Source organism: Aptenodytes forsteri, unplaced genomic scaffold, assembly GCF_000699145.1.
Source record: "Aptenodytes forsteri isolate BGI_AS27 unplaced genomic scaffold, ASM69914v1 Scaffold245, whole genome shotgun sequence".
Lineage (NCBI taxonomy): Eukaryota > Metazoa > Chordata > Aves > Sphenisciformes > Spheniscidae > Aptenodytes > Aptenodytes forsteri.
Genome location: NW_008795686.1, coordinates 1,676,428 through 1,692,035, shown reverse-complemented (window position 1 = coordinate 1,692,035; position 15,608 = coordinate 1,676,428). Strand labels below are relative to the sequence as shown.

General features: G+C 40.2%; 1 protein-coding gene across 4 annotated transcripts in view; it reads right to left on the bottom strand.

The window, feature by feature from the left end:
- Positions 1-1,015: 1,015 nt before the first annotated feature.
- Positions 1,016-15,608, bottom strand: part of IBTK (inhibitor of Bruton tyrosine kinase) — a 55,091-nt gene continuing 40,498 nt past the window's right edge. For 3 of the 4 annotated variants that reach the window (XM_009282713.1, XM_009282717.1, XM_009282716.1), the window contains exons 25-28: positions 15,103-15,255; positions 6,819-6,887; positions 6,586-6,718; positions 3,436-4,516 (exon numbers count right to left, since the gene is read on the bottom strand). In XM_009282713.1, the coding sequence (XP_009280988.1) occupies positions 4,391-4,516; positions 6,586-6,718; positions 6,819-6,887; positions 15,103-15,255 (481 nt within the window). In that variant the 3' untranslated portion in view covers positions 3,436-4,390. Of the gene's footprint in view, positions 2,215-3,435; positions 4,517-6,585; positions 6,719-6,818; positions 6,888-15,102; positions 15,256-15,608 lie in introns of those variants that run through there. The other variant, XM_009282715.2, reaches the window with a different exon arrangement.

The window sequence follows — 15,608 nt, the reverse complement described above, 5'->3', positions numbered from 1 at the left end:
AATCATTTAAAGTGCAAAAATTTAAAGAAGTTCAGTTCCATAATTTCACCATAGCAGAAAACTACAGTGGAGCCTTTGTGAATACTTTCATTCCAGAATCTGTAACTGAAATTTCCTGTTGCCACCTGTAAATGACTTACCCAATCGGGGGCAGGGGGATTCAGTTAAAATGCATATGGTAGGAAGGTATCATCGAGATTTGTACCACAAGCTAAATTAGTAATTTAGTAGTTTTTTGTCAATGCTTTTCCATGAAGAGTTGCAAAATCAGTCCTTATACAGAGATTCCACTCAATGATACTCTACAGTCAATTTATTCACTAAAAATAGCCTCTCTTCTTCGGGAACAAAGGCAGTTACAGGTTCTCTAATTGGCTGAAGTCATCTACTTTTCCTGCATTTTCATTTCAGTACACAACGCAGAAAAGTTATATATTCCTCAAATGCCTTGACACAGTGCCTATAACAGCAAGTGCTGAAGACACTGCAGTATTATCAAAATACTAGGTGTAATTTTGTCTCCATTTTAATGTGAAAACATTTTCAAGTTTTACTTGTCCCTCCCATTTTTTGAAAAGTGACTGAAGTTTGAGATAATGAATGACAAAGGAGAAAAGACAAAATGCTTACCGTTGTTCAAGAAACCTGGTTTGGAGGTTGGTCGGTTGGTTTGTCTTTGAGATATAACAAATATTTCACTAGAAACCTTTTGTTAACTTTGTATTTCTTAAGCCAGCTAGCTCTAATACATACATCTCCTTGAAATTATATACCAATATGCTAAATATTGTTTTCACCGCAAACTCTGAGGTGTTGCTTTATGTTCATTAGGACCTGGGAATTCCACCCTTGACTTCACAACAAGTTTTGTTAGAGACACTGTTTTGGTGCATGTTAAAGGAGTTAACAAGCCCAGAAATAACAAGACGTTGTTAGAGCTAATCGAGCAAAGATGGAATTAATGTTTAGCATTACACGAAAGGCCACAAACTTGGGCATCTGAGCTACAAAATGCCCGATTTTTCGTGTTGATGCAAGGTTAACATATGCACTAGGTGGCTGAATTTCTGGATGCTGTTGCCCAAACCCTGAATATGTTCCTCACGCAGACTGGATGCAAAAGAGGAGTTGCACAGACAACTAAAACGTGATGTTACTTTGTATGCAAAGTTTGGGTACGGATACCTGACAATAACAACTTAAACTATGATTTCAGCATATCACTGTTTCACGTAAAAACAATTCTAGCGAGTTTCAATACCTAGAAAATCCTCCCCGTGGGATTTTTATTTTTCTAGGAAAAATAACCAGAAGAAATCAAACTACAAATATTCACTCAGCTGACATATATAAGATCTCTAGCCAGATTAATGGTTATACTTTTATCTCCCTATACGGTTATTAATAGATATACTTATTTCCTTGGTCTTAGGAATTCTGATAGACTAAAACAAAAAAGTAGGATTATAAAAAGAAAAGAGTCACATCATTTTGAAGGCAGTCTCATAAAAATCCATTAAGAGAAAAAGCCAGTGTAATGTCCACAGGCACATTTCCAAAGATCATTAAAACCAGCAGACACCCACTTACCATTGAATGTAGTGAGTCACAAGTCTCAACTCATTTCACTAGATGAATACCGATCGATACTATATAGTAAACAGGGATAAACAGAATTGTTTAGGCTTTAAAACTCTTAAAATACCCCTAAATATTTTTCCAGAAGACATCTGGTAAAATAACGCTCATGGTGAGCATGGACATACTGGAGAGCCCAGCGAAGGACCACAAAGATAACTGGAGCATTGACATATGAGAGGCAGAGAGAGCTGGGACTGTTCAGCCTGGAGAAGGCAAGGTTCGGGGGGATCTTACAATGTGTGTAAGTACCTGATGGAGGGGCAGGGAAGAAGATGGGAGACGGACTCTTCTCAGTGGTGCCTAGTGACAGGACAAGAGTCAAGAAAGGGCACAAACTGACATACAGGAAATTCTGTTTAAATATAAAAATGCCTTTTTACTGTGAGGATGGTCAAACACTAGAACAAGTTGCCCAGAGAGCTTGTGGAGCCTCTGTTACTTTGGAGATACTCAAAATCTGAGTGGACAGGGCCTAAGAAACCTGCTCTGACTGAGCCTGCTTGAGCAGGGGGGGTTGGACTGGGCAATCTCCAGAGGTTGCTTTCAATCTTGATGATGATGCAATTGTCAAGTCTATACAAAAAAAAAAAAAAAAAGATTGACCTCACATTAGTACTGGGAAATGATAGTTTTCAATCAAAGCAAAGTATGGAACTGAAGGAAATTTAACGTTCTACCACTTCCACAGAAAGACATTTACATCTGTCGATGCAACTGCCTTGTTCTCAATTTTTGTTTGGGTTTTCCTGTGTACCGTAAAGCTATCCCCAGAGCATATATCCAAGGATTTAGAAATTTTTGTTTCTGTTTCCACTATTATTTGAAATTTTTAAGTATGCTTCAGACATTTTAAATTCTGTTAATTTCCAAGTTTTAAGGAAGTCAAATAAAAATGGAATCTGTACGTTTACAGAGCTTTGTGTGACACATTTTAGCCTTAAGCTGTTCTAACACAACAGTTTAAAAAATGTTCTCAATTTCAGAAGAGTGGTACGCTGATCATCTTTCACTTTGTTTTGTGAATATTAAGTATAACCAATGACAACCCATAAGCAAACTGCGGCAATAAACCCAGAACTTAAAAGTAGCCAAGCTCCTTGGCACTGTGGAAGCACGAATCCTCTTATAATGACAGGAGAATGACGTTTTAAACAGCATATTCTAATCAATTTGGGAAAAAAAAAATGAAAATGCAAATTAGCAACTTCACAATAATTTTATATTGGAGAACAAATTGGGTTCACACCTGGAAAGGTCCACTGCTTTTACAGCTATTTCTCACAGTACATAAGCTTTCTTTTAATTCAGAAGGATAGTTTCAGCAGGCCCTAAGGCCCTGCAGTGCACCAAGTAAAGCACTTAATGCAAGTATTCTCATCAGTATAGTGAATGAATCACTAGTACAACTTAAAATAGAATTAAAAGCTACATCTTCCTTTGCCTGTGTAACTTCAAAATGCCTACAGTTCTTGTTTCATACACAAAGAAATACTTCTGGATTACTCTATAGTTACCTAAAGTATTGATTATATATAGACAGCACATAAAAGTATACTAACTTTGTGTAAATCAAGATTTTATGGTTTATTGCATTTGTTTACAATTTTTGTGGGGCATTTTTTGGTGTAGCTTGACCTGAAACCATTGGAGACATATCTACATAGGTTTTTTTCAAGATTCTTTTATCACACAGTGATCAATTCTCTACATTCATTTTCTGTAGCTCTCTCAATTCCAGTTTTCCAGAGTTCGTGAGTACTGACACTACTGAAAAAGTACAAGTTCAAACACACCTATATATATATAAATTTGTTTAAACCAGGCACAGAGAACTTTGGAACACACAATACTGAAAGCCACCTATGATAATCTTTGAAGGTTAGGTGTTTGCAAATTCCAGTCAAGCATTCGTCCCTATAGCTTTAACAATGAATACACAGATCTTTTAGTTCCTCAGCACTTCAAGTGAATTGTATCTTAAACACAGTGGTTCTAAAACTGTACCATATTTACCAGAATAAGACTATAGATCAGCTAATTAAGTGCCACCACGTTCTACTAAACTGTGTGCTTTACTTCACAACAGAGCTGACTGCTCAAAGGCCAGTCTCACAACAGTGAAAAAACATGCACAACTGAACTGAGAGCAGGCAACGGCAGGGCACTTAGGTACAGCATAGAGGTTCATCGTGGAGCACGACAGTAAAAAGTACCGGCCACAGCAATCGGAGAACCAGTACTTACACACATAACTTAAGGAAAACTGCATTATCAAACTGTACTTTTACATGAAGTTCAAGCACAAGCTTTTTCCAATAATCCCAATTTGCCAGAAAGCTCTGAAGAACATACCCACCCCCCAAACTTTAAAGATGTATAATTCTGCACACTCAATTCCACATTAAATCACAAAATAAGCACTTGCTTTTCAGCCACCTGTGAATTTAACAAAAACCCCTCATAATTTAAGATTAGCAAATGCATTTCCAATCTGCAGCTTCATGTAATGTTACTAATAATATGTCTTGTTAAACAAATTCTCTCAAAACATACATACAATATGTGGGTAAAGGACACAGTGCACACGTTATTTCCATTCTCTCTAACAAATACCTAGTGATTATGTGCAGTGTTTTAATGCTGATGTTAAAAATTACATGTGATTCCTGTTCTTCCAGTCCCATTTTACTTATAACAAGAATTAGAACTTCAGAAGTGCACATACAACACGGACTGTGAAGAGTACAAATTAGTGCTTGTTCCACATAGGTGCTGCTATAGGTCCCTGCGGAGCCCTTTCAACAGTCACAAATTCATCAGGGTTGTTAAAAGCTTCATAGTGGATTAATAAATCTTGAATAGCACACTCCTCGATCTGGAAGGAAAAAAGAACATGTATGTCAGTGTCAGATCTACATTTAAACCTGTAGCACAGCTATGAACTGGCTTTACTGGTCCTGAATTCATGACTTCTTCAGACCTCCTAATCAGGAAGAAGTAGTAGATGAGGTCTTCTTCAGACAATCTGAAGAAACCTCATGTTTGCAGTCCCTGCTCCTCATAGGAAACTTGAGCCACCCTGATATCTGCTGGAAAGGCAACACAGCAGGGCACAAGCACTCCAGCAGGTTTGCATTGGTGAAAACTTCCTAACACAGACGATCAAGGAGCTGATGAAGGGAGACACTCTGCTGGATCTCATACTTACAAAGAAGGACTGGTCAGGGATGAGAAGGTCAAGGGCAGCCTTGGCTGCAATGACCATGAGAAGGTGAGGCTCAGGATCCCAAGAGATGGGAACAAGACAAATAACAGGATAACAACCTGGGACTTCAGAAGAGAAAGCTATGATTTGTTCAGGGATCTGCTTGAAAAAAATCATGGGATATGGGCCTGGAAAGAAGAGGGGTCCAAGACAGCGGGTTGATTTTAAGGATCACCTCCTCCAAGCTCAAGAATGGTCCATGCCAATGAGCAGGAAGCCAAGCAAGAGTGGCAGGAGGCCTGCATGGATGAAAAAAGACCTCCTGACAAAACTCAAACAAAAAGGAAGCATACAAGATGTGGAAGCAGAGAAAGGTGACCCAGAAGGAAAACAAAGACACTGTCTGAGCACGTAGGAACAGAATGAGGAAAGTCAAAGTCCATCTGGAGTTGAATCTGGCAAGGGACATGAAGGGCAACAAGAAAGGCTTCTACAGCAGCAAAAAGACAACATAGGCCCACTGCTGAATGACAAAGGACATGGAAAACACTGGGGAACTAACAGCCGCCTTCATCTTGGTCTTTAGTGGTAAGATCAGCCTTCAGCAATCCCAGGCCCCTGAGATCAGAGCTGGCCGATACGACTGCAAGCCCACTCTCAAAAAAAAGAAGAAAAAAAAAAAAATCTTTGAAAGGTTGTGGTGATAAGGGTTGGTTCCTGAGGACTGGAAGGAAACAAATGTCTTTCCTACCTTCAAGAAGGGCAAGGAGGCTCTGGATGACTACTTACCAGTCACAGACTGGACTGGTAAGCAGACTTACCAGTCCGACAGACTGGAAAGCAGCTTAGCATAAAAGGATCTGGGGTCCTGGTGGACAAGTTGACTATTAGGCAGCAATGTGCTCGTGTGGCAAAGAAGGGTGACAGCCTCCTTGCTCTACGAGGGACAGTATTGCCAGCAGATTGAGACAGGTGATCCTTCCCCTTTACTCAGCACTGGTGAGACGCATTTGGAGTGGTGGGTCCACTTCTGGACTCGGGACTTGCCAGTACAAGACAGACATGGCCATACTGGAGACAGTCCAGTGAAGGGACACAAAAATGATTAAGAGCTTGGAGCATCTGACGTATGAGGAGACGCTGACCACACTGCAGTAGTTTAGCGTGGAGAAGAGAAGGCTTAGGGAGGTCTCATCAAAGTGTATAAATTTCTGATGGGAGAGAATAAAGACGACTGAGCCACGCTCTTCTCAGTGGTGCCCAGTGACAGGAGAAGAGGCAATGGGCACAGACTGAAATACAGAAAATTGCATTTAAACATAAAAATCTTTTTTACTGAGAGAGTGGTTAGACGCTGGAACAGGTTTCCCAGAGAGGCGATGGAGTCTCCATCCTTGCAGATATTCAAAAGCTGCCTGCACACGGCTTTGAGCAACCTGCTCTAACTGACCCGGCTCTGAGCAGGGGTTTGGATTAGACAATTTCCAGAGGTTCCTTCCAACCTCAACCATTCTCTGATGCTGTGAACACATTAATCATGGACTCAGTAGTCAATCTGACTTTAATATAGGCCAACCTTATCAAACAGCAATGTGAAGTTATTATTAAATTACATTTAATATCATTATGTAAACGATACTAAGTGTACCAATACATAATTAATCCTAAAAACTGATCTCTGAAACATCCATTGGAAACTCCTTGTGTTACTTCACAGCTGCTGTAACTTAGCACTTTACCTGGATCAAAGCCAAAGGTTTTTCTCTGCTCCTAATAAGAGCAGCTTCTTGCTGGAGCTCTTCCTCTACAATAGCTGAAAACATGACAGGTGCTATCACAGGAGAGCTAGTTGGTGATGCTGCTAACCAAGGACTGCAAAAAAACCAAATGACATTATGAGGCAACATCAAGAACGAGGTCAGCACAACACACAGAAAACAAGCTCCAGACTCTAAGCCACTGTCAAACTTACTTATGACTCTCCAGCTGCGGAGAATCCAGAACATGGTCTTCCAGACCTGGGCTACTTCTAGTGGTGCACCTGGAAAAAGGTAGGAAAGCAGAGTGAAAGTCACTTCTCCTACATCATACCGTGAATTACAAATTTACAGTAGGAAATTACAAATGTGTAGGGTTTTTCCAGAAGAAAGGCATTAGGATGCAATGTTGAATTTGTCTTTATGTGTGATACTGTGACTGGAACAGACACTAATGCTCATTTCTGACTACCAGAACTTAATGGATTTTCAGCTTGGGCATTATTTCTGGCATTTCCTAACATTTGAGCATTTGAACAAAGGCGCTTTTTTTAAAAAAAACCTCTTTTTTACATGTAAAATAGTCAACTGAGTTATGCGCTAATAGCATTGACTATAAATGTTTGCAATTAATATTAAAAGAATACGGCTTCAAGATAAAAAAGAAAAACCAAAAAAACCCTGTCCTGTATTCAAATTAAGCATTTCATGTAAAAGAACCAGTGCTACAATAGCACTAGTAAATTATTTCCTCAAGTGTAAGCCCAGAAATTATGGACTTTCAGTACATATCCTGCAACCACCTCCCACATTCATAAGAATAGCATAAAACTAGAATTAACAGAATTGAAAAAAAAAAAAAAATCCTGAAATATCAATAGAGTTCCCAACAGGAAGATATTTTATTCAGTTCAAAATGTTAACCTCTCAACAAAAATAAGTCACATTTGATATACTGTATGCCTTAAGAGACAAGTATATTTGTCAGAAAAATCCTACATCAGTAGGAAGGGAGGGACTTATTCTCATTATTTAATACCTATCTTTGGCAACTTTTGCAATTTCCAGAACTCTAAAAAAGTGTTGCAGCATATTATGAAATGCTAGAAGACTTTTTTTTAATTATTCTATGGCACTGTAAAAAACTCTAAGAGTGTTGGTATTTCAACAAATCAATCTCAATTTTCTTTAAGGCTTTGGTAATCCTCTGTAAGTGGCCACAAACTCTTGGAAAAGAGGAAAAATCTATAGAAAGCTAAGAGAATTCCAGTAACTGCTAAGTTCTCTGCCTGGAATATTTTCCCCAGAACACAATTCCAAGGACAACAAGAACCACGATCCCTACTGCTAAGCAATGAGGGCAAGATCTCAAAAAATCTAAAATGCAACATCCATCATCAAAAATGGCATTTGAATGAACCATGCCCAGCTTTCTGTCACAAAACGTATTTTTGCCCAGCAAACAGCTAACTACTCAAAGAACAGAATGAACACAAATTTAACTGCTCAGGGAAAAATATCTATCTATCTATCTATCTATATTTCTGCAGCAACAGCTGCAGGGCATAACACTGGACTTCAAAAGAGGCTTTCTACAGTGTCGCTCCTTTGAATCAAACCCAGCAGATACACCTTCTACAAGGTGATATTGCTCCTGTGTTTCAATTGGGAAAGCACAGTTTGTGTTAGTCAAGATGATCCTTCCCCTCCATTTTCAGTAATGGTGATCATATCAGACACTGAGAGGACAGCCAGTGGTACACTGTGTGGAGAGGAAACCAAAAAGGTGTGGTACTCTCCAAACTGGACATTTCTGGATAACCACTATTCCAGAGCTTTGAAAGAACTGACACATGAAACAACAGCTCCATGGCAAGAGTGGTCAAATCTGCTGTACCATTCTCCAGATTGAGTATCTATATAGCTGCAGTTCCTCTACTTTGACCTCATTAATATGCAATGCTTTTTCCATAGGTGTGAAGAATAGTTAAAAATGGAAAAAAGATAGAAAAAAATCAGTATCTTGTAAATTTTTTTCTGTTTTATCTTTGGTAAAAGAAAATCAATGGCAGGTTAAAGAATCCTATTTTATTTAAGAAAGGTAACGGGTCATGCCAGGTAAGTGTGATAAATGAATATGGGAATTCTGTAAGACACTGAGTCAAATGCCACAAAACCATTTATTTTTTTTAAACAAGTTTCTCATACCTCTCCTACCTAGCTAATTCCTTACTCACTTTACAGCTGGGTTAATCATTATTTTAGAGAATAAGTTAACTAAAAGAAATATAACTAAGCTAACGTTAGTGGACACAATAAGCAGCAAAGCTCAAACCAGTACACAATATTAAGAGATGCTATTAATTTAGCAAAGGATAAAAATGAACAGTATGACTGTGGAACAAAGCAATGGGAAAGGAAATTCAGAAGTACGAAACCAAAGACTGTGTGAAGTGAAGGCTGTAGTAGCTATAAGCTGGGAGTTTTTTAGCTTGAAGAGAAAAAGGAGAGTCCAGGGTATACTGATCATGATAACAAATCAGAAGTATGTGGCTGGGAAAAAACCAAAGTTGATTCCACTTGAAACAAATACTTTTGCCAACACATACCACACTGGACAAAGCTTATTTGGACGAGCTTTCAGTTTTGGTCTCTTAGGTTCAAGGAAGAATAATCTAAACTGTCATAGGTGCAGAGAAGAATAACTGATATTGAGTCTTCCACTGATCATCTTCTGAGAGAAGAATAACAATTATCTCTAACCTTGCAAAGGAAAAAACGAGAGAGAATGACTACACTTCATATAGACAGTATCTGGTCTGATTTCTGATACACAAGGACAGCCTCCTCCAAACACAAAACCAGATCATTTCAATGTGCCTTAAGTCAAGCAAGCATAGCAGAAGGTTGGCAGGAACAAACAGGCAACTCTATGTGGACTTCAAATTCAAAAAGGACACATATAAACAGTGGAAGCAGGGACAGTCTACACCAGAGGAAAACAGAAATATTACTTCTGTGTACAGGGACAGAGTTGTAAGAGCCAATGCTCAGCTGGAGCTGAAACAACTGAGGGATGTGCAGGACAAAAGCAAGGGCTTCTATATTAGCAAGAAGAAAAACAAACCAACCAGCCACAGAGGTTTCCTGATAACTAGAACAAGCTGAATGTTACACCCATTTTCAAGAAGGAGGATATGGGCAACTACAAACCGATCAGTCTCACCTCAATCCTGGGCAAGGCTGTGGAGCAAATCCTTCTGGAAGTAACTTCTGAGCACATGTAGGACAAGAAGATGACTGGGAACAGCCAGCATGGATTTATGACACAAGGCAAATTTTGTCTGACCAACCTGATTGCTTTCTGTGACAGCACGACAGGCTCTGCAGACAGCCAGAGAGCAGTGGATGTCATGTTCTTTGGCTTCAGTAAGGCCTTTGACATGTTCTGTTATCGTATCCTTATACGCAGTCTTAAAAATACGGACTGAGTAAACGGACTACAAGATGGGTGGAAAACAGGCTGGATTGAAGGGCTTCAGGGGTTGTGGATTAGCTGTACAAAGTCCAACTGGAAACCAAGTACTAGTGGTGGTCCTCAGGACTGATACTGGGACCAATCCTGTTTAGTGTCTTTGGTAAAACGGAGCACACTCTCAGCAAGGCCACAGATGGATGGGGAGAGGGTGGGGACGGTACAGCAGTCCACATTCTGGATGCCAGGCTGCCATTCAGAAGGCCCTCAAGAGGCTGGAGAAACGGGCAACTGAAAACTCATGAATTTCAAAGGCAAGTGCAGAGTCCTGTATTTGGAAGAGAATAGCCCCACACAGCAGTGCAGGCCAGGGGCTGACTGGCTAGAAAGCAGCTCTGCAGAGAAGGACCTGCAGAGTCCTGGCTGGCAGCAAGTCAAAGATGAATCGGCACGTGCCCTTGCAGCAAAGGCGGCCAACTGCATACTGGGCTGTACTAGGAAGAGTGTAGCCAGGCAGTCAAAAGGAAGTGATTCTTCCCCTCTATGCTGTATTTGTTAGACTACATACAGAGTATCATACCCAGTTTTGGTCTCCTCAATACAAGAAGGATGCTGTCAGGCTGGAACAAGTCCAGTGGAGGGCCACCAAGATTAGGGGCTGGAGCACATGGCAGGAAGAACTGTGTTTTGTTAATCCTAAAAGAAGGCAGCAAAGGGGAGATCTCATTGCTGCATTCAACTACCTAACTGGAGAGTAGAGAAAAGATGCAGCCAGAATCTTCTTAGAGGTGCACAGTGATGGAATAAGAGGCAACATACACAAGCTGCAAAATAGGAAATCCCACTTAAATATAAGGAAACAAAAAAAAAATCCCACTATGGGGATGATCATACACTGGAACATGTTGCCCAGAAAGACTGGGGTATCTTCATACTTGGAAGCGGTCACAAATCAACTGGACCAGACCCTGAGCAACATGATCTGGTTTGACTTATTTTGAGCAGGAGGCTGAACTAGAGAATCTAAATTATTCTATGATTTCAACAGCAGGGGACTACTTTTTAGCTGAAGTCAGATAAATCAGCTTCCAGCTTTTACTGCACTTAAGAAAGATAGTAACATAATAAAAAGCAGGAAAGAACCAGAGAAAAGGAAGGAAGGAGAAGAGGAGATGAAGGCAGTTTTTGCCTGCTGGTTTGTTTAATTAAGAGCATGTTTGTACAACTTACTAAATGCCTTTATTCTGGTGTCATCTCTCAACTTCATCTCTTTTTCCGCCTGCTTTAATAATGCTCAGCTTCCTGCACATTTGACAGTAACCAACACCTATCCAGCCCATTTGACAGCTACGCTCTTCTTCCCACTCACAATCCAAAGAACTCACAGCACTACTATAAACGAATCCAAGTAGATTGTTTCAGTACAGATAAAAAGTTCTTTCCAGAGTAAGACTTCTAAACAAACCAACCAACCAAATAACCAAAAAAACCACCACAACAGAAATTTCCAAAAACTGGCATTAATAGTTCCAGTGTCACAGCACACTCTAGTGATCAATTAAAAGATAAGTTTAAATACCTGTGTCATCTCCCTCAATTTAAATGTGGCTTTAAAATGTAGGAAGCAGTTCAGATATTTTGAAGCTGTTTGTACATATGTACATCTGTGTTTCTTGCTAGCAAGACAGTCCAGATATTAAATCAACTGCAGATATTTTAACATGCTAGATTAATTCCCCAGCTGGCATCAAAATAACTAGGAGAAATGGAACAGACGGGAAACGGGAAGCTAGCATATACAGAAAAATGGAAAAAAAGCCTCAAAAATATAGAACTTGGAAGCCTGGAAGTCTTGAAAATTAAAGACTGATGCAGAGACATAAGTGGTTCTGCATGGAAACAAACCAGCCAAGTATCATCAGTACTGAACCAACCTGATTAACTCAGTTGGCTGAACTTGCCATGACTCCTGCACAGCCACCAAGATGTCCCAGCACTCAGCTCCCCAGTGTTTCTTGAGGATTTGTTCATTTGAAGCCAGTTCAGGTCCAGTGCCTCCCTGATCTAATGACTGCTCTCAGAAAAGGAACACAAAGCCTGGTCTCCTGCAGAACCTCTTGGGTTTTGCTGTACCATTTGAGTCATGTACTACTTATTAGCTCATTATTAGCCATGCCAGAACTAGGCGATTCCCACGCGAAGCCACAAAGACTTGTTTCCACCAAGACTCTTCACTGCTCCCTGGAGTAACACAGTGAAGACAACCCAGGCTGCCACAACAAAGTTAAGTCATGTCAGGCCTATGTTTTTAGCTTGGACTATGAGCTACACATGCACAGCTGCACAGCTAACTCCCAAGGCTGAGCTGTCCCTGGAAACAATGCAGCCACATCCACACAGCCCAGCTTTTAGGCTGATTTGCCTCTGGACTGAATCCAGTTCACATCTCCACATTCATGACATGGTTCATCTACAGAAAATTTCTGGGCTGCACAAATTGGAAGGTGACAGTTTATGGAATAGTGTTTATGCAACCACCAAAAAACCCTCATCCAGAGACTTAAGAAAATGGTCAGTTTAATTACTGCACAGTTTATCCAAAGAAAAAAAGACAAAGCAGGAACAGTAGCCATGCACGTATCTTCAGTGTCCCATCAGTAAGTCTGATATCAACAAATGAGGATTACTTATGCTCTACGCACGTGCAATTTCCTTTCCTTAAAAAGGAAGAGGTAGGGGTGTGGATAATTAATCTTCACAGAAATAGCCCTTGAATGCCGCAAGCAAAAATCAGAGCCTACTGTGACAGGAACTGTACAGTCAAAGAATAAAATTACCTCAAACTAGGAACTCAACTCCTAACTTTCAGATGGATGAACTAGTCACCTAGGCTCTTTATACCTAATAGAGAGAAATAAGCATCTTCAGACACAATTCAGAACAACCTGAAATAGCTCTGGAAGTGCCGTCTTTTCCAACTGATTATAGTCAATCTAATCATCTAGACTCCCACTAGCTTAATGTATCGTTTTCAGACAGCTAACGTATTAGGCCAGCTCAAATAATCCACCTGGAGAGCATGCAGACTGGCCAGACTGTACAGACTAGACAGAGCAATGCAAAAGGAAAAGAAATGACTTTATGAAGATCACAGAGCAGGTGTGACAAAGCTAGTAATAGCATCCAGTGCAAATTCTCTTATCACCAGCCCCTACCATCTCCCATATGATGAAAAGCTTTATTATTTTGCTAGCAACAAAATTAATGATACCTGTTTTTCCTGCAGATTTGTGCTTTGTGTCCCTACATCTCCACTCACCACAATAACTTCAGCTTTATCCCTCTGCTCCTGAAGAATGCCCACCCATCACACACACTCTCCAAATCCCTCCTCCCTCTCTCCTCTAACACCATCCCACACACAATGTTCTATATTTCTACCCTCATTTTGTTCTTTATCTACCAATAGGACACATACTACTTCTGTCCTAGGAAAACAAGCTGAGCAACCAACAGGGAGGCCCAGCAGAACTTTCTTTTCCTCATGGAAGGGACAGTTTTTGGAGGGGGATGGAACAGGAGTTCATAAGGAAAACTGGGAGGTAATGGGTGTCAGGGCTCCCTGTGCACCAACAGGCTCTGCAAACTCTTCTCCCTCAGCACAGCTGTGTAAACTTGACTTAGGCTGCTACGAACAGAGTTGAGTTGTAAGGAAGAGCTGTACGAAGGCCCACAGGGACTCCCCCTCTTTACTCAGGAGCTGCATTTAAGCTCAGTCCCTCAGTCTTAGGCCTTTCTTGAGCTATGCTGCAGCTATGCCCAAGCCCAGCCTTGCTGTTCCTGACCCTGACTTGACCTGCAGGTTTGACCTCAAACCTGCCTCATCCCAACGGACTTGTCTGCGCTCACTGACTGCCGCTCACCCTGATTTCCATCACGGAGCCTGCCCTGCTCACTTCACTCCGGCACAGTGGGGCTGTGCCCTTGCCAAGGAGGCCACCGCCCGGGGGCCGGTCCTGCTGTCACCCTTGGCTCCCCTACCACTGTGGGGCAGCTGGCCTGTGCTGCTTCCAGATGGTGGGTAGGAAAGTCTGCAAAATTTTCAGGTCCTCTGTCTCGTAAATATATTTGAAATGCATAACATTTGAAGTTACTGATGACAGGGGGAAGAGATGCAGGTGGGTGGGCAGCTCAGTCATATAGACCTTCAGGAATAAGGCTGAGATTTCTTTCTTCAGCTTAGACAGTTATTTTAACCCAAAACAGAGGTTTTACTGGAGGTAGAAAGAGGATGCGTGGCTAAAACAACTTGACCAAAGAGCAACACTGTCTAGTAACTAGACATATAATTCACGTGCACCTCAGAACAAGTTATTTTTGTCCTTAGAATTGTAGTCCCCCAGTAATTATAATACACAGACATAACCAATCAATCAATATTTCAGTAAGCCCTCTTAATCCATGAAAAATTACACCTAAACAATTAAGTCAGCTTATAAGAAAACTCAGATCAGGAAATGCCAGAATTGTGTTTGAATAAACTGACTTTATCCACTCAGTGGTTACACAGAAATACTCCTAAGCAAACTCTGTTCCATGCATGCCATATTTGAATGCTAAAGAATATCTAATTTCTACAGAAGTTAGAAAATATAGGTTTATCATTTTTATACATATGTATATAAATGTACACACACACACACACGTATTTTGTTGGAGCCTGAAATGTTTGTGTCCATGTACACACACACAAACACGTGTCCATATATACAGACACAAACACTTCAAACCTCAAACAAAATATTAGCAGTGGCATTAAATTGCTTTAGTCTTCAAGCTTCCTATTCATAAGAGTATTCCGTTCATAAAATCCTATTAACAGAATCATTAAAAGAATGCTTACAGGATTTTTTTTTTTTTATTTTAAATGACAATTTTATTCTTTCTTATTTCAGCAGAATGTAAACAGGTTATTGTGGTTCTTGTATAATGGTTGATCAATTAGGAAAAGACTGCTCTCTTACCTTATGGTGTTTTGGACTGATGAATCCTCAGTTCCTTTATATCCAGCTCTTTTGATACCAATACCGGGTGAATTATTCGCACTCATACATTTTTCTTCTTCCATTACAAGATCACGGAATGACTTTGGCAAAGCAGAATGTAATGAAGATGACCTTTAAAAAAAAAACAAAAAAGAACAACTAATTTTATACTTGCACTTTCCAAGACTCCATATTGTTCCACGATTCAGATAGTAAAGAGGGCCTTTTCAGTTACTAACAATAAAAATACACTATTACTTAGTTTTTGCATCTCACCATTATGCCTGCTAGACCCCATTCACTAAAATAAGTCACTTTGGGTCAAACAGGTAAACATCAGAAAATAAATACCTATGAGAACAGAATAAGCCAGTAGTATGGAAATTTCATTAGAAGGAGGGGAAAAAAGAAAAAACCAAAACCAAAAACCAAAAACCACCCCTCCATCTATTCCCCCCCTAACCCATCCTCTTAAAAAGCAATTT